The sequence below is a fragment of the Danio rerio genome, chromosome 17, assembly GCF_052040795.2.
Source record: "Danio rerio strain M-AB ecotype USA chromosome 17, GRCz13ab, whole genome shotgun sequence".
Taxonomy (NCBI): Eukaryota; Metazoa; Chordata; class Actinopteri; order Cypriniformes; family Danionidae; genus Danio; species Danio rerio.
In genome coordinates this window covers 49,883,735-49,902,500 of record NC_141037.1, presented here as the reverse complement: position 1 = coordinate 49,902,500, position 18,766 = coordinate 49,883,735, and the positions used below count along the sequence as shown (strand labels likewise).

The window sequence follows — 18,766 nt, the reverse complement described above, 5'->3', positions numbered from 1 at the left end:
GTATAGGTTTTGCCAGGAATATATTCAATGCTGCTGATGTGGCATGACGCTAAATAAATAAATCCTTGTAAATTTTTAAAAATAATTTTCAAAGTTAAAGTAGTGCATCTGTCTGTATCTACATACAGTATAATTAAGTAAAGCCTAATCCTAAAAGATTCCTTTTTAAACCTGAGATCTATCATAACTGTTGGCTGATGTTTGTAATAGGCACTCCACCACACTGCTGTCTAACAAGATGGTCATTTTTGGTGGGAGAAAAACTGCCACTTACCTCAACGATCTCCACATTCTGGATCTTGGTAATGACCCTGAGCTCTTGCGTATCTCCTTAAAGCATAACAAGCATACACTGTCCTTTGTGCTTTTGATATTATCACAGTTTTATATATGTCTTTTCTTTCTGGTGAAAAAGGTTTCATGGAATACACAGCTGTAAAGCACGAGAACATGCCCCCATTGGCCCGTGGGTAAGACTTCAAAATAATGCTCGTTCGGATACACACCGAATGATTCATTTTTATATGGTTTCAGTTTAGTAATGACTTTCACTCACTCAAACTGAACAGACTTTTGGGCAGACGTGCAGTTAAGAGTGTACTGAAGTAAAGAATTATTGATTTTTTTGTTACTTGATTGTCCTGGGCAGGTTTCACGCTGCTCTACCCGTGTCTGACAACAGGGTCCTGATCAGCGGAGGCTGCAGTGCTGTCGGAGCCTTACAGGACCTTCATCTCTTTAACATAGGTCTGATCTCACGTAATTCACTATAGCTACTGTACCATACTGCTACATAGCATTAAATGCAGCTGAAGAAGTCATTAGCTGCGTCCCAAATGGAACACTATACACTATGCACTCATGCACTATGTACTTATGCACTTACACACTCAACAGGATAGTATATGTATGTAGTGGTGTCCCAAATGGCACACTAATGTGTTTTTTACTAAGCGGAAATTCAAACCGTTTCCCTGATGACGTTTGACTGTTGCCAAATCAGTGAAATAAACGACTGAATTATCAAGTAACACCTGCCGTGAGTGTTGCCGCATTTACCATCCGGAGGCGCTATAATCACTCTCGTAGGAGAATTTTGCTTTCACAATTCAAAATAAATAAAGTTATTCAACATGTGCGTCCGATCGCTCCGCCCCTTCCGCTACGTAAGCAAACCTGCGGTCGTTGAGTGCGTGAAGTGTCCATCATTACATACTTCATTTTAGCGGCTGAATGAGTGCATCATCCGGGTAATTAAAGTGCACTCATTATTTTGATAGTTTTCAATGTGAACACACTACTTACACTATTTATACTACAAAATGGCGTAAAATAGTGCATAAGTATGCGATTTGGGACGCAGCTATTCATTTTTTAACGAGAAACGGCGGCGAGAAACAGTGGCGCGTCTTCATTGGCTATGATGTGGTTCGGCGGCAAGCAATTCAGAGAACACTGACCTGTGAACTTTGGTTCCGACCACAGTTGTTCCCAAGAGTTTGATTATTGCGGTTCCTGGATTTTCAATTATTGAAAATCGCGACTACGTGGGGCCCCCTAATCATGCGGGGCCCCCCGCGTTGCGTGCCCTGTGGGCCCGTCCGCTACGCCACTGGAGCTACAAGGTTTTTGCATTCCATAGCAAACAGTATGTGTGTAACATTTGCTTTTTGAATAAAAAGTATTAATGTAAACAACTTATAAAAATAATCCCATTACGTCAATAAGTTGTCATTTAATAAGAATATGTCAGTAACTCAATTTTGACAAAAATGTCAGACAGAACCTTATAATTCTAAGGTAACCTTATAATTCTAAGAGCACAACAATAGCAGTGCATTGCTGAAGTAGGCTTCTACATTCAGACACATTCATATGTTGTGTTTAGAAGTGGATAACAATTATTGATGCAACAATAAATTCTTGGTTGTACGGTTATATAGTCTGAAGAATAATCATGGGTTCACGGTTATCACTTCTGATGTAAATTCAAGCTTTATATTAGGTAAGTAACTATTTAAAGTAACTTTTGTTGCCATCTGCGTTCATACATACATAATCATTTTAATAATTACTCGTCTAACATATCTTTTGTTTACATTGCACTGAAAGGCACGCACAACTCTCACCGTGAGATGTTTTCTACTGTGTGCACCCGGAAAGCCACACGGTTGTCCGCGCATATTGTCAAATATTCTTACATTATAAATAACAAATTTGCAAGCAGAGAAGACGTGATATGGGAACGGCCGATGCTGTAGTTAATTCGGTGTGCTTGTGGATTAGCCTCGGTGTACAAGCTTGGAACTTTAAACTAGCGCACAGTTGGCAACTTGGCATAACTTAAATTTAACTTTAATTGCAGCAGTTTCGTTTCGTGCAACAAAATTCTTAGAGAAGCCTTTACAATTGATTAACTGTGACGAATTAAAGCGCAGTTGATAGTGAAATCATTGCATCCCTAAAAACTATATCAGTGCAAAAATACATTTTCTACAAATACATCCATATGTTTTCAGCTGCCTGCGCCACTCGCTTATGGTGACTTGCGCTCTGTGCAGCCTGCAACTGCAGCTCGTGCTGTATTGAACAGACGCACATCACTTAATAACTATAGCGGCCATTTTCTGTCTGAACTAAGTTTATTTCTGATGTCTTGGTCACACTGTTTAGAGGGCCGGAACAAATTGCCTCGGGGGCCAGGCCAATTGAATAGCTCTGCCTTAATCCATGCCAAAGTGCGATTGTCCCCCATCCCCTTTCCCCCTCGGCCTGCTCTCACGTTGCATTTTTTACCAACCGGACCTGAGCACGCTTACATCATCGATGATTTGACTGTTCAGTTTAACAGGAAGAGAAGCGCTTTCGCTCAACACAGTGGACATTGCTTTAGTTATATTGTTTTGTATTATTTTTAGTCATTTGGGATGCAGTGACGCAGTTAAATACTTTGCCGAACACATGCTTAACCTTTGAAGCTCATAAATTATTAGTCCTTGTGCTGCACGTATTAGGAGGTTTGTTGAAGGTGCAGCTGTCATGCAGTCAGGGGTTTGCAACTTTATTAAACTATGACTGTTTGCGTTCATTGAACAGTAGGAATGATTAATAAATCCATATGATACAGCCTCTTAAAAGTCACGTTGTGTCTTCAGTTTTGGGCTCAGGTGTGGTTTGCACTCACACTGCATGCGTACCATGCCAAAGCCCACCTGAACTCTTCCAACTGGGTCAGGGCTGGCCAACTGAACTGAACCTGAGCCTGATTCAGAGCACTTGCACTTCTCAAACGAAGCAGGAAATGCGCCTGGGCACAGTTTGGATAGGATAGTGTGAATGCACCCTTATTTGGTCAATTTATACAGGGGTTGTAGTACACACTACAAACTGCTTGTTCAGATACTCACTCAGGTATCGGTTCAGTACTTTGTGCTGAAAGTATCGGAATTGGAACATTCCTAACTAAAACAATCTTGTTGTTCTTGTCTTCCGGGAATAAGCATGTCACAGTATCCCAAATTTAAAATCGAGTGAGATGTCCATTTGTTAAACAGTTAGTGTGTTCTAAATGTAGTTTTAATCCCCATGCACTGATTTTATCGTTAAAAACACATTTAAACAAGAAATTCAGTAGCACAGGTCAGAATTACTATTTTGAGGAAACCTTTTTACTAAGTTGTTTGTTTAACTTCTCTATTAGAATGTAAATGGTTTCATGGACATAATTTTGCAAATTATTCATGCAATGGAAAAGATTTGATCAGTTATTACTCTAAAATTCTTGTTTTCAGACAGCAGCTCCTGGACATCACTGGTGTCTCCATCTCTTTGTTGTAAGCCCCGCGCGGGGCACAGTCTGATCAGCCTGGGCTTTACAAAGCCTTCAGAGCTGAGGGATGCCAGAGATCGGCGTCATGCCAACAGCCCCTCTCTCCAGTGTGCCATCCTGATGTTTGGAGGGTCAGACTGTTCAGGAACATTTTATAACGACACCGTTAAATGTACAGTTCAGCTTCCTGTTTAGGATCAGAGACTTTTTTTTTTTTATTTTTCAAAATGAATATAGGTTACAAAAACATTGTAAAGCACTTTTAGACTAAGTATTTTTAAATGTTGCATTATTGCAGTTTTAGCACGAACAGCTGATTTACAGCTACTTATTTTATATGAATTTCTTTTAACGCAAGCAAAGCCTTCACTCGCTCTTGCAGATACACATGTAGATTTGTATTTAGCACGTTTAGAGCCTTGATGTATTTTTGTGCAATAAATCTTTTCTCTGCTTTAGCACGTATTTTACACGTTTGTTCACGTTTTGCTTTGTATGTTTGACTTCTGTTGCACTTCCACTTTCTTCTCACTGACATGTACAGCTCACCTCATGTTCTTAGATGTCTGAAAGTTGCAAAAAAAGCAACTCAAGTCTTTTCACCGAAGCAATAAATGCAGCACTTTGCGAAAAGAAACTGATTTGTCTTACCTTTTCAATGAACAGTCTGGAACAAATGCTTCTCAAAGTGCTTTATTACTGATTTAATTACAGATCACTAGAGAATTACAGCCGCAGATCATCTGGAGTATCAGGCTGACGTGAAGGGTGACTGGCCTTGAAGGCTTCGATCTCAACCAAGGTCTGATTTAACCTTCTGATCGTGGGATACTGGGTCATATCCACCTTGAACCTTAGGTAAACAACAGCAGAATTGACATTTTATAGCGTAAAAACAAATGAATAACGTTATAAAATACAATGTTGGCTTTAACAACATACCTGTCAGCATTGTAGACTTGAGGCACGAGGCAAATATCTGCCATAGAGATCTGGAGAGTGAACGGTATCATTTTAAAGCTCATTGAAAATACATTTACTTCCTCATACGCTGCTGTTCAAATGTTTGGGTTCAGTGAGACTCTTTTGTAAGACATTATATTGCAAGCATGAGCAGTTTTGTCAGCATGGCGCCACCTACTAGTGAATAGACCACTAATGGACAATTTAACATGTAAAAGCATGAAACGCAAGTTAAGTTTGTTCTTTTTTTCCCTTATTGTGATGTACATCCAATTGAAACAGCCCTGAAATGAGAAAAATGTAGGGCGGTGCATGATTTTTTTTGTCTTTTGGAAACAACATCTGGATCATTGAAAGATCTAACAAAAAAAAAAGAGGAAGATTGACAATTGGACGAAAGGAAAGCAGGGGGCAGGTTATGGTATTTCATTAAAGATTATGAGGGCAAAATAATTAATACAAAATAATGGAGTGCACAGATGCATTGCTTATGACAAACACTACTACATACATATAAAACCAAGAAGAGTAAACTTTGATTTCATGCCGACTTTAAGCAATAAATCATTTTTAACCAGTTCGCGGACCCGGTACCGGGTCCCTGACGTCATCGACTTTTGCTTCACGATTTAAAGGGCTAGCATTGCACCAGAACCCCTTAAGTGGTTTCATTTGAAAGTGTAGAATCGATATTTTATGCACATATGCATCACTTTGGTTTTTATTATACTGTACAAAAGTTATTTACACATAAATACACTATTTTGAATACCTGATTTTCATTGGTTCATTTTTAAATTTTTCATATGACACATGTACAAGTTATAGCTCAAATAAAAGCTCTTGCCAGTGCTCATACGGTTCTAGCATTCTTTTTACTGAATTATATTCACATATGAAACAGTTGTTGAATGAATCGCGGTGTTTCCATGGCGCAGAAGTGAAAACAATACATTTAAGATCAATAAGCAGCCCCAGATAGCACAGACAGCTGTCATCTCTTACCTTATGCTGAGCACTTCAGGGCCATTTCGCGTATGTTTTTGAGGTGATGTGCATAAGTTATCCTTTTATATGTCTGACGTGGTCCAAACACAGTGAATTATGTTTGATCAAACTAAAGAATAGTGAAATATGAAAACAATAATCGGTCCCTGTGGCTTGTATTGCACCTCTCATCAGTTGGGATACAAATACTTGTGCATTGATTATGGTAGAGACATTTTTCTTTTTGCCTATGATTACACACATGTGCAGGAACCACCAAAATTAATTACAGCATGCTAGACCACACAGAACCTAAAAGGTAAACTTTTAAATTGAGTTTATAAAAAAAATACAAAAAGCACCTCTTTTTTAGGTGTTTATTATAACTCAGACAACTTATACGGTTATTTTAAACACTTTCAATAGTGTTTTATGAAAATTCAAAGGGTTTTCTTTAAAATTATACCAAATTGTTGCATTTACAGCTCTGCATGTGGATTTGGGAAGCTTTTAAATTTGGGTAGGCAAAATCCAGGCGGAAATCCCAAAATAACAGCAGAGTTTAACTGGTTAAAGTCTTACTAACCCCAAATGTTTGTACAGTAGCGCATATCAAATACTGCATTAGCTTCTTATTTTTGCTTAAGTATACCACAATCGTTACCTCATCACCCACGCAGTATTTTCCTGCTGTCTCCTTCAGGACAGGCTCCAGGGCTTCAAAAACGCACAACAAAATGCAATAACACAGTTGAAATATCTGTACAGCAAAAATAAACATATGGCTTCATAATTGCGTTGTTGAGCTTTGTAAAGAAACTTACCCTGGAATCCTCGGTTGATGAAATGTTGAGCCCACTGAACCTTATCTTCTCCGATTTTCTGAAGCACATACAGATTCTGAAATGCATCAGTGAAAATATTAACTTTAAAATGTAAACATAAGAGTAATTCTTATAATGCTAGTAATGTTTCAAGTCGAACACTTAATAGAACTTCAATAATATTTTTTATACAAATCATGTGAAAGGTATAAATTGTTAGCCTTTTTTGGGAGAATGTTCATTTGTGCATCTCTCAATCATAACATCGCATGAACTGCATTACATGTTTTACCTTACAAAATTCAAAATTTACAACTTTGATTAAAAACACAAGCAATACAATCTAATCTTACCAAGGTGTGTTATTAGAATGACAGCTCTGATATTTATGCATGCAGTCTAACATTCAATTATAAAGATCTTAATGTTTCTCAAAATTATCAGAACCTTAATTTTTTTTTTATCTTACTGTTTGTTCAAAAAATAAATCATCAAATGTACCAAACTGCAAATTTAGCTTAGTTTAAGCTTCTACCTGTAGATGAAAACATACTATGCTTTTCTTTCTTAAGGATACAGTATTCTCACTACATGTTTATCATGCTAGTGTGAGGCAGTGGCGCAGTAGGTAGTGCTGTCGCCTCACAGCAAGAAGGTCGCTGGTTCGAACCTCGGCTCAGTTGGCGTTTCTGTGTGGAGTTTGCATGTTCTCCCTGCCTTCGCGTGGGTGTCCTCCGGGTGCTCCGGTTTCCCCCACAGTCCAAAGACATGCAGTACAGGTAAATTGGGATGGCTAAACTGTGCGTTGTGTGTATGGATGTTTCCCAGAGATGGGTTGCGGCTGGAAGGGCATCCGCTGCGTAAAAACTTGCTGGATAAGTTGGCGGTTCATTCCACGGTGGCGACCCCGGATTAATAAAGGGACTAAGCCGACAAGAAAATGAATGAATGAATGACCAAAATGTGACGTGATGATAAAAAATGACTGGAGGGGAAATAAATATATTTTAAATCTCCAACTTATATTTAACTGAATCGTAAAAATGCTGAAACCTGCTCACTTTATTTTTATGACCATTTTTTAAATATAATAAAAATTTTTTTAAAAATTCATTTAAGAAGCCATATTTATTTTCTTTGTTCATTCATTCTCTTGACTTGTTTATTGGTGAATATATAGGCTATAATTAAAATCAAACAACAGTAACTTGGACTGCTACAGTGCAACTAAAGCTTTCAAACAAAAGTCCAAAAAAATTTAAGAAATTTGCCTTTCTACAGTGAGACCGACAACACGCCTTAACCGCCCTTCAGGTGGTATAGCCGGCATTAAATTACAAAACAAGCAATTTGGGCTTTGAATTAAAAAATGCAATTATTGTTTATTTATCATTATTCATTTAATATTATTTATTGATCATTGTTCAATGAGTCTGCAAGTTTCATCGATATAAGATGTTATGGATTGTGGACATCGATGATATTAAGTGTGTCATTATTCGATGCGCAGATGAAAAAGTCTTTCAGCAGTGCATGTAGCTGTTGGTAAAGGTTGGCACCAAAATACAGCATTGCATACAATAAACTCACATTCAGTCAGTCGAAGTAAAGGTATCATTACCTAGGACGTCAATCAAATTAATCAAACTCCAGCCACAAATAAAATAATAGGCTATTTTAATATTTTAGTCAACAGGTTAGTAATTATATTATAAATGTGTTATTATTTTCAAGTCAAAGAAATAATAACTTTAATAAATAAAATGTTCATTAGAATGTGGTGGGCCAGTGAAAAGCAGCTGTATACTGTTTAATAATCAATTTAAATGATGTCATAAATAAATAAAAAAGCACCATTAATTCCCACCCTTTCATGGTAGGTACACACAGTGCGTACACCCATTCGGCTGCATGCGCCACGGGTGTGCATATTATTATATTAATGACCCCATATATTTAGTCACGGCCTGTGTTTTTACTTCTGATTGATCTGGTTTTCGCTGGGGTTTTACACTCATGAGATTTACATGGAAATGCTTCAAACACCATTGCTTCATTAACACGTACTGAACTCTAATTATTCAGCTATGTCTAGGCATATCCAGATTTTCATTCGTTGGCATCTTTGATTTGGACATGATTCTTATGCCACAGATGGTAAAATGAGAGAATATGTTTTGTTAAGATGGTAATGAAAATATTTAAGAACTTGGGGGTTGTCACGATCACCAGCAATCGTATTCAGTTAGATGGTTCTCACTCACAACAAACCATGGACTACACTTCTGCCTTTTTCTGGACTACATATTCAGACATGCACTTCGCCCGGACACACATGCTCACTCATCTAGACTGATTACACTCGCAACACCTGAGGACTATCAGAGACTGATTGCATTCTCTACATAAGCCACACATTCACCCTTTCAGTTTGTCGAGTCTTGTTGATATCACTACAACGCGGTTTCACTGTCTTGTTTCTCCGTGTACCGACCTTAGCCTAGTTAGCTTCCTTATCTGCCGCCGACTGACTACGATTCTGGATTGCCTGTACATACCCGTTTGCACCTGTATTGACGATTGCTTGTCTGACCACGATTAAACTAGTGGTGGGCAAAGCGAGGCTTCGTGAAACACTGAAAAAGTCGAAGCAAATGTGTCGAAGCTTCGAAACGTTTCAAAACCCCACTCTACAGTGACATCTAGTGGTCATTTTTTATGTATTGCACTGAAACAGCTTCAGCACAGAACAGTTGAACAAATTGAGGGATTAAACTCCACTTTGTATGCTTGACCCTTTGAGTAACATAGTACAGTGACTAAGGTGTCAGACTTCCATGCGGGGATAGTAGGTTTCGATGCTAGGCTGGCACAATTGTTTTGAAATGCTTTAATATCAGTTGGTACTGCTTTGCTCTTGTATCGTTTTGTTTCAACATTGGTCTGATATCTGAATAAACAATTTGTGAATAAATATGTCTTGTTTTTGTCTTAAAACAGGGTTGTTGCTAGATCAAAAACGGTGGCCTGAAGTTATCAAGAATTATTTATATTATTCATTAAATTTCCTATTTATTGTATTTTATTAATGTCTACCCATACACTAAACCCAACCATACTGTAAAAATATTTATTATTGTTTTACAGTGTTACAAAAATTATGCTAAATTGATGGCATAACTGCAGCTGTATCCTATTCAGGCTACACAAAACAGAAACATGATTAAAATACATAAAACCACGATTTCAGAGTATTTGTACAAGTCGGGATTCGAACCCAAAACATCATTAAAAGCATAAGATCAACCTGCATACACACAGTCCTCTAAGCCATATGAGACAGAGGTTACCTCTCGACCTTGGCAGCGAAATGAGGATTCGCCAGGTCTCGAAACGCTTCTAAGCTGATCGATGCTTTGAATCGCTTTAGTCACGTGACTAGGTGTTTCGAAACACTTTAGTCAAGTGACTAGGGTGCTTTGGATCATGTTTCGGTGCAGTGTTTCGAAACACTTGCGCTTCGGGATCTCGACACTGTGTCGAAACATCAGTTTCACGTCAGCCATCCCTAGATTAAACCTGCATATTGGATCCAACCCCAGTAGTGTGTGTCATCCCCCTTGGTTACAGGGGTTTGACATATACTCATGAAAACCAATAATAAAACACTCTTTAAGTACACTCTCAGAAATAAAGGTACACATGCTGTCAGGGACACATTTGTACTTGAAGGGTCCATATTGGTACCTCAAAAGTATATATTAGAACCTACAAATTTAAGAGGAACACTATTGTACTTTTTAGATACTAATATGTATGCTTGAGGCATTAATACGGGCCTTTTTAGGTACAAATTTAGACCTTTTGAAAAGGTGCCACCCCAGTGACAGCTAATATACCTTTATTTTTGAGAGTGTAGGGTGTTTTTTTTTTTTCTTAACTATGCTGGATATTTCTGCATTCATGCTGATTGTTGTTATAATGTTAGCAGCTTTTGTTTAGTTGCTTCACAAATCGTGTCCCATGGCCTCATAGGACAGAAAACTGTCCATCGTTTCCACATTTCAGAATTTAAGGGGAAACACTAGTAAGTACTTTCCATGTACATTTTTCCTTAGAAATTTGAGTACTGCAAATTTCTTGTCAGTCATTTGGTTTGGTCTGATTTGTCTACTCTACAGTGCAAAAGTATGTGATTTCAGATTCCGTCTGGTCTCACTCACTTGAAGAGGCTGGATCCCAGAGGCGATGATGTCGCAGATGATGCGGACATGAGCTCTCTGCATGGGGTCTGCAGGCAGGAGGCGGGGCTCTGGACGGGTTTCCTCAATGTACTGGATGATGGCCAACTGTGTTCAATAGCAAAACTAAAAGTAAACCTAAAACAATTTCTGACAGCCACAAAGCAGGAGAATCCGTCAACTTACAGACTGAGACAAGGTGATGCCGTCAATGGACACTGCTGGCACTTGCTGCATTGGGTTTATTGCCTTAAACTGATCCGTGAGCTTGAGGAAAAGGTATAGTATTAAGTTGTAATTAATTACAAAACATTATTACTAACTGTGTTCTGTATTATGATTTCTGTTTTTGCAATACCTGCTGCCCTCCATCCTTGATGAGATTTATCGGCTTTTGCTCATATTCAATGCCTTTCAATGCAAATGCTATAGAAGTATTAAAACATTTTAAAGTTACATAAGAAAAATTACATTTCATACATGCTGAGAAACAATATTTCATTGAAAATCTCACCTATCCGGACTCTCCAGGAGCAAGAACTTCTGTAATATCCATAAAGTACAGGCTGAAACGTGCATATAACAATACACAACATTAAAATAATGCTTTACAAATAATAACTTGATTTAAGACAATAACAACAACATAGTTAAACCTTAGTTTGTGCCGCCATGCTATTCAAATATCAGTTCTGTATGTACTGAACGTACACACGGAAAATAACAGTTCAAGTTGTTCAACCAATGAGATGGAACACCAAAAATCCTCCTCCTGGCTGCATTTCTCGTGACTACGCAACTTTAGTGGACTTCAGGACATCAGGAAATGATTTAGTCTGTTTTATGCCGCCTACAAAATCTCTCGTTTGTAATATTTGAATGATTGAAATGCATTCAGGATTTACATGTTTACCTTGATTAAACGTGCAACTGTTGCACTCATATTAAGACTGCTGATCCCCGAGAAGTGTCGACTTTGTTTGAGAATATTTTATTGACTTACATGTATTGTAGCGATGCTCCGCGCATTGTGGATCCTCCTTTTGAACTGATTCTTGTTGACGGTTCAGTTGAACCGATTCGCGAACTGATTCAAGGCATTTAAACAAGTAACCTGTTATTTAGTACAATTCAGAATATGAATAAAAAAGTTTTTCATACTGGATATGATATTCTTTTTTGTTATTAGCCTCAATTGTATTAATGTGAATGTTTTAACAGTAAACTACAGGCGATCCAAACTAAACAAAATATGATCTAGAAAATAATATCTAGAAATCTAGATTTGCTTTGCTCATCTAAAGAAAATCAAAAGTAAAATAGAGTTAACAGTGCTGTGACTTATAGTTGATGTATTAATAAGAGGGTGACACGGTGGCTCAATGGTTAGCACTGTCGCCTCACAGCAAGAAGGTTGCTGGTTCGAGTCCTGCTATTTCTGTGTAGTTTGCATGTTCTACCCATGTTTGCGTGGGTTCCTCCGGGTACTCTGGTTTCTCCCACAGTCAAAAAATGTGCGCTATAGGTGAATTGAAAAAAAAAAAAAAAACAAAGAAAAAAAGAGTAGTGTATGTCATAGTGTATGAGTGTGTATGGATGTTTTCCAGCACTGGGTTGCAGTTGGAAGGGTATCCGCTGTGTAAAGCATATGCTGGATTAAGTTGGCAGTTCATTCTGCTGTTGTGACCCCTGATGAATAAAGGAACTAAGCCGAAGGAAATTAAATGATATATAAATAATAAAAGTGATTTTAGTTATAGAATATATTATAAAAATATACACTATTTGTTTTGGTTATCATTCATAATTTTGTTAATGTCTAACAAATAATAAATACTTGTTTGTGAATAAAAGAATGCAGGAACAATGTGTGTGTATAAAGTATGTGAATATATTAATGTGTAATATTTATATTCTTATTTGTTTTATTAGAATATAACCTAACAAATGACTGAATGAATAAATAAAATAAGGGGTGGCACAGTGGGTAGCTTGATCGCCTCACAGCAACAAGGTTGCTGGTTCAAGCCTCAGCTAGGACAGTTGGCTTTTCTGTGTGGAGTTTGCGTGTTCTTCCTGTGTTGGCGTGGGTTACCTCCTGGTGCTTCGCCTTCCCCCACAAGGCCAAAGACATAAATAAGTAAATTGGGTTATGTTTTTGAATAAATGTGTATGGATGTTTCCCAGTGATGGGTTGCGGCTGGAAGGGCATTCGCTGCGTAAAACATATGGTGGATAAGTTGGCGGTTCATTCCACTGTGGTGACCCCAGATTTAATAAGGGACTAAGCCTAAAAGAAAATGAATGAATAAATAAAACAAGAACCGTGACACGATTTAACAATATCAAATACCCTGAAGTGAACAACAATTTAACAATAACAAAAGTTAAAGAAAGATTTTTCATTGCACGAGTCAAGTGAAGCTTTTTTGAACTGTTCAAAAGAACCGATTCCCTACCATGATTCGTACTTCGTATACTGAAGTCAAAAACAAGACATTTGCCTAATTTTCCACTGAAAACTGAAAATACTTAACCGTGCAAAAGGCTAGGAGGAAAGCAAATGCACCAAAACTGAGACTAACAATAACCTACAAAAGCGTTTTTGTATCGTTTGACATCAATCTCACGTGTCTTCCGCATACGTAATTTGTGAATGACAGTAGTACTGTCCTATCACGGCCTAGTAAACAGAGCGTTCGCGGCTGCGTCGTCAGAGAAAGGAACGCCTCATTATAAACGCGCCCCGCTATTGGTGTGTCATCTGATACGCGTAACCAATAGACATCCTAAATGCGGGGGAGTATTTGGATGTTGCCTTCGATTGGCTGTTTGAACACGATGTCCCACCCATTCTTAAAGTCACAGTAGGATAAGCAACCCTCCTGCACGGTGCTGGTCTCGGCGCACGTCCTTTGGCGGGGGTTGGACGCACATTAGGGGGTGAATACAACTTTAATCTACAAATTCCATCATGGCAGCGATATTAGTGCGTTCCATTGTAAAGAGGAGGGTAAGAAACACACAAGGCACTGCATTTTTACAGCCATAAACGTGTAATGAGCTTGACGTTACGGCACGTTGTCAAAAGTATCAACTTCACGGTCACACAGCACGAGCAGATACTTTGTTGCTCGTTAGCCACTATCTAAACAACACGATACATTGTAATACACTATGCAAATGCTCTTTTGTATAAACTGTTGCAGGAATTGCAGAGTTTGTAGCATAATAACCACAAACCTTTGATCTTTATTTGTTTCACATTTATGTATCGTAACACAACAACTTGTTTAAGTTCACAGGCGCTATGTGCAGATTGTGCCATCATACTTTAACCTGTTTAAGTCTGAGCAACAGTGAGTGTTGTTTGCAATAAGATAAACAGCTTCTTTGTATTTTAATATACGTCTTTTCATATACACCTGGGTTGAAATCTACTCAATGCATCAGCTTCCTTTCTGTGCTATTTATAAAAGAAGCTATGTTTGAGAGACCTGAACAGCACTTATATATGAGGTTTAATGAACTGACATTAAATATATACACATTTGATCTTCTCTGCAGGTTCCTCTTCAGGTGGGACGTATGTGCTACTCCTCCTCTGTGGTAAGTTCACCAGATACTTGCACTTTATTCATTTTCATTTGTAACTTGCTCAAGGTGTTTTCAGGGTCACAAGTAACGTTACTGTTATTATTTCAAGTCTTCAGTTTATAATACAGCTCCATAAGCTTTTAACCTGTCAACAATGTAAACGTCGAATGAAACTTTGCCTCCTCATGTCAGAAGACCACCACACATCACTAGTAGTGCTGAACCTTGTACTAACAGACTGCAACGGCCAGAGAATTATTTTACCATACCATTATTTTGAGAGGGCCAGCACACTAAATCAGCCTTAAATTGTGTACTGGAATACAACACTTGACACATGTTTAAATCTTGATTTTGTAAATGATTACAAAAAGAAATGCTCAAAACGAAACAATTGCCCATCACATGCACTACCAGTTTTAGACACCACTAGTTTAAAGGGGACAAATGGCGCAAATGGCCTGCAGGCCAGCTGTTTGAGACCCCTGCTCTAATGGTTTTAATTTTTATAATCACACTTGATAAAAACAGTCTGTAGAAACACTTTGATTGACATTCTGACTTTATATACTTATCTCTCTTTTATTGGCCTAAACAGCCATGAGTGACTGTGTGTTCACATTAGCCGCATTTCCACTATCATGCCAGTGCGAGCCAGGGCTTAAATCGGGCCAGGCCGGGCCAATCGCCCGGGAGGTTGAGCAGTGAGGCTGAAATCATGTCACGTTTCCACTGTCGGGCTAGTAGCTCGCAGCGCGTCACACAAACCCCGCCCCCTGACCATCCCCCGAATCGAACGTCACTCAAACCGCCCACTTCAGCGAGAATCATGCAGATAAAGCACACCACATCATCACGAAACTATTAAAATTAGGACAACCAAAACAATCAAATGACACGTTACTGTACAGCAGTACAACGCATGTCTATACGCACATGCCTGTGTGTTTTCATTCATCATATTAATTTACTCGCCGACCGACTATTGGCATCGAAATCCAGTGGTCTTGCCACCAACGGAGGGACCCAGCGCAGGGAGCGCACACATCCATAATATAACACCACATATATAAAATTCTCCGTTAATAACTCGATATAAAATGTATTTTATAACATCCTCTAGACAGACGCTGTCCAACATGCATCCCAAATGCTCGGAGAGAACTGAAACATGATTTTTTTCCCTTTAGGCTTTATGACACTTAATAGGTGATTCCCTTTATTTAAAGATGTTGCTTATTAAATCTTAAGTAAAGGAAAGTGTTCAGTGTTTCAGCACATAAGAGAAGCACGTAATAAAATATAGCCTATATTGCGTTGCGCTCAGCAGCTATGCACTAATAAAGCTCTTTATGTATTTAAAATTTCCTTTTTTATTTTACAGAACACATTTTAAACTTGCAGTTTTCCCCGTCAAAAAAGTGCTGCGCAGCTGCAGACAGAAAAAAAGTTTGCCTAGTTTCTGCGTTCACTCACCCCGAAACTGCTCTGTTTGCATGATTTGATTAATATAATCGTATCCAAATACTTTATAAATAATATTTAAAACATTCTCCGGTGTTTATTTATTTATTTATTTATTTATTTATTGTTTTAGAAAACCGCTGGCCCCAAGAAAGCGCCGCTTTGGCCCGATTAGGCCCCGGAAGTGACAGTGGAAATGCCACTGGCCTTGGCTCGCCCTGGCTCGCTTGCTTTAGGCGCGATAGTGGAAACACGGCTATTGAAGGTGGCGAGAGAGTCCAAGTTCGCTCTGGCCACCCTGGTGACAACGCTGTCTGCCTTCACAACTCTGGCAGCGAGAGATTCAAAATTCGCTTCATTGATCTCTTATTTAAAGTAGCTGTTGCAGCATATTAGCAAATCGCTTATATTCCCGCATAAAAATGTCCTTTCTAGTGGGAAAACATTACATGCCGTTAATCAAATACATTTAACTACAGAAGATCAAGTTGTTGCGTGTGGTGTGGCTTTGCTCCACTTATCCAATATGTGTCCATATGTCTCAAATATTCTGAAGCGGCAATACTGTTTTGTACTATCATTAGCTTAAGATTCCCATAAAAAAAAAAACATATAACAATTATGCACATCAGTAACTCACCAGTAATTTTTTTTTAATTTAAGTCCCTGTAAGAAAACATCGTCAATAATAGGAAACTCGGCAACCGCAATAATCAAACCCTTGGGAACAACTGTGGTCAGAACCAAAGTTCACAGCACTGTGCTCTCTCGACTCCTCTCACGCAGAGGGCTTCTACATTGAGATTAGTTGCTGCCGAACCGCACCATGGCTCATTACCATAAAGTTGACTTCGTTTCAACTCTCCTCAACGCCCACACCGGCGAAACCGCGCCGCTCCTTGCTGCTTATTGCTACCGGCTTCCACTGAAAATGAATGACTTCCGGCTACTTTGATGCTCTCGTCGCCTTTGGTGTGAATGTACAATAAGAAATAGCCATCTACCATTAGTTTTAAATCTGCTGCTATGCTAAGGCATGGGCATTTGTAGCTCCGCCCTGTTTTGAAAAAGAGCACAATCTCATTTGAATTTAAAGTGACAGTTATCAAAATGGCACAGTCTAAAGGGGAGAGTTATAAAAATTTGTGCAATATTTTAAGCTGAAACTTCAAATACACACTCTAGAGACATCAGATACTTATTTTACATGTAGCAAAAAGGGGCATAATAGGTCCCCTTTAAGTCTAAAACAAATGAATGTCTTTAAATGCTTTAATGTGTCACATGAAAGTAATATTTGTTCTGAAATTGTCTCATTTAAGATAACATTTAAGATAATTGATACCCTGACTTGATGGAATCATAGTTTCAAGCAGTAAAATCAGATTCTGAGTAATTTTCTGTAAAACCAAAAATCTTGACTTTTGATCTCCATCGACCAAGTAAAAAAACCATAATCAGATGTATTTGCTTTGATTCTAATTGGTGGATAACCCATCTGTTGCATTTATTTTATTCTTGATGCAGGATTTTTCCTCATGAAACACGAGCAAAACATTTAGCATCGCTTTATCAGATTATTATTATTATGTCTCTGTTTTTGAGTTGTGTTTTGTGTTTGCCGTTTCCTTGTATTTTCTATCATGTCCCTCTCTGTGTCCTTCCTCAGCCCACCACCAAGTTGTTCATTGATGGAAAGTTTGTGGAATCCAAGAGTTCACAATGGTTGGACATTCACAATCCTGTAAGTTCCTGCTGTGCTAACAGACACTGTTGGGTTTACACGAGAAAGAGTTAATGTACTACTACAGTCGTTTAACAGATTTCATTCATTGACCGCACATGGGCTAGTTAAAACCCATTAGGTTAATGTGGCTTAAGCTTGTGTGATTTGTACTGGTCAACTTGACCAGACGACACACAGTGCCAGCTTTACTTGGTTATTCTTAGTTACAAAAGCAGTCAGTTTATACTACAGCTTTATATGTCATATTGGTAATTCTTTGCACAAAAGATTATTTTATGATTATTTAAAAACATTACCAATGACAAAAAATATTAAATGAAACCAGATTCTGCTAGTCTGCTCTGTAGAAAATAGATTCTATAATGATTGCATTTTTGTTTCTACACTGCATTTGCTTTTTTTATATTGTGGGAGTTCACATTGGATTGGTTTAACTTTATGAAGTGTGCCTTGCAGTGGGCTTGACAAACCACCTGTGGAAAAAAAATCATCCCTATTTCTATAATAAAACAGTTCCCACTCCTAAATCTAGCACATAATTTTGAGCACTAACAGTTTCTTTGTATAATTAGCACTTCTTGTATGTATTGCTTTTTCTTGTTGAATCACTGAATGCCTCTTCAATTGCAAGCCGCTTTAGACAAACGCGTCTACTAAATATTAACTTAATTTCAGACTTTGCTTTGGCAACATTTATTTATTTATTTTTTAATTAGAATACACAAAAAGGTATACAATTTGAAATAATACAAATACAGAAACTATCAAACAATAACAAAAATACCAAAAACAACAACAATACAGTCAAATACTGGCAGGTACGTGTGTTTGTGTATGTGTGCATGTACATGTGTGTGCATGTAAAGGTAACTTGGTAAACAGTTCAGAGTACATACAAAAGGAACAGTAACAGTCACTAAATAATAAATAAATATATATATATATATATATATATATATATATATGTATATATATATATATATATATATATATATATATATATATATATATATATATATATATATATATATATACATAAATACACATACATATAAATACATACATATAAATAGGAAAAACAGATAGAATGAAACCAGTCTGTGATGAGTGACAA

General features: G+C 37.8%; 3 protein-coding genes across 15 annotated transcripts in view; 2 read left to right on the top strand and 1 right to left on the bottom strand.

The window, feature by feature from the left end:
• Window positions 1-4,466, top strand: part of zgc:163014 — a 23,635-nt gene extending 19,169 nt beyond the window's left edge. For 9 of the 10 annotated variants that reach the window (XM_087288366.1, XM_087288363.1, XM_087288358.1 and 6 more), the window contains 4 exons: window positions 211-302; window positions 416-470; window positions 650-747; window positions 3,792-4,466. In XM_087288366.1, the coding sequence (XP_087144492.1) occupies window positions 211-302; window positions 416-470; window positions 650-747; window positions 3,792-4,024 (478 nt within the window). In that variant the 3' untranslated portion in view covers window positions 4,025-4,466. The remainder of the gene's footprint in view (window positions 1-210; window positions 303-415; window positions 471-649; window positions 748-3,791) is intronic. The other variant, NM_001089546.2, reaches the window with a different exon arrangement.
• A 40-nt stretch (window positions 4,467-4,506) lies between these two features.
• gstz1 (glutathione S-transferase zeta 1) lies at window positions 4,507-11,894 on the bottom strand. 4 transcript variants are annotated; one of them, NM_001319834.1, is made up of 9 exons: window positions 11,848-11,889; window positions 11,359-11,410; window positions 11,203-11,270; window positions 11,031-11,111; window positions 10,827-10,952; window positions 6,604-6,679; window positions 6,444-6,496; window positions 4,772-4,821; window positions 4,507-4,682 (listed from the first exon to the last, which is right to left on the bottom strand). In NM_001319834.1, the coding sequence occupies exons 4-9, from the start codon at window positions 11,079-11,081 to the stop codon at window positions 4,556-4,558; spliced, it is 483 nt and encodes a 160-aa protein (NP_001306763.1). In that variant the 5' UTR covers window positions 11,082-11,111; window positions 11,203-11,270; window positions 11,359-11,410; window positions 11,848-11,889; the 3' UTR covers window positions 4,507-4,555. The 4 variants fall into 4 exon arrangements, 3 of the variants coding, with proteins under 3 accessions (NP_001306763.1, NP_001025442.2, NP_001002481.1); NM_001030271.2 differs by having other exon boundaries at window positions 11,501-11,876; NM_001002481.2 differs by having other exon boundaries at window positions 11,758-11,876.
• Window positions 11,895-13,685: 1,791 nt separating this feature from the next.
• aldh6a1 (aldehyde dehydrogenase 6 family, member A1) overlaps window positions 13,686-18,766 on the top strand; it is a 31,514-nt gene continuing 26,433 nt past the window's right edge. Inside the window, exons 1-3 of the mRNA NM_001002374.2 lie at window positions 13,686-13,857; window positions 14,412-14,453; window positions 17,575-17,649. Of these exons, the coding sequence (NP_001002374.1) occupies window positions 13,819-13,857; window positions 14,412-14,453; window positions 17,575-17,649 (156 nt within the window). The 5' untranslated portion in view covers window positions 13,686-13,818. The remainder of the gene's footprint in view (window positions 13,858-14,411; window positions 14,454-17,574; window positions 17,650-18,766) is intronic.

Bases quoted from the DNA above. Each gene is read 5' to 3' on its own strand.
- gstz1 (NM_001002481.2), bottom strand. From the start codon at position 11,787: ATGAGTGCAACAGTTGCACGTTTAATCAAG. The intron at 11,411-11,757 runs GTAAACATGTAA...TGCACGTTTCAG, and splicing joins CAGTTGCACGTTTAATCAAG to CCTGTACTTTATGGATATTA. The intron at 4,683-4,771 runs GTATGTTGTTAA...TGTTTACCTAAG, and splicing joins CAAGTCTACAATGCTGACAG to GTTCAAGGTGGATATGACCC.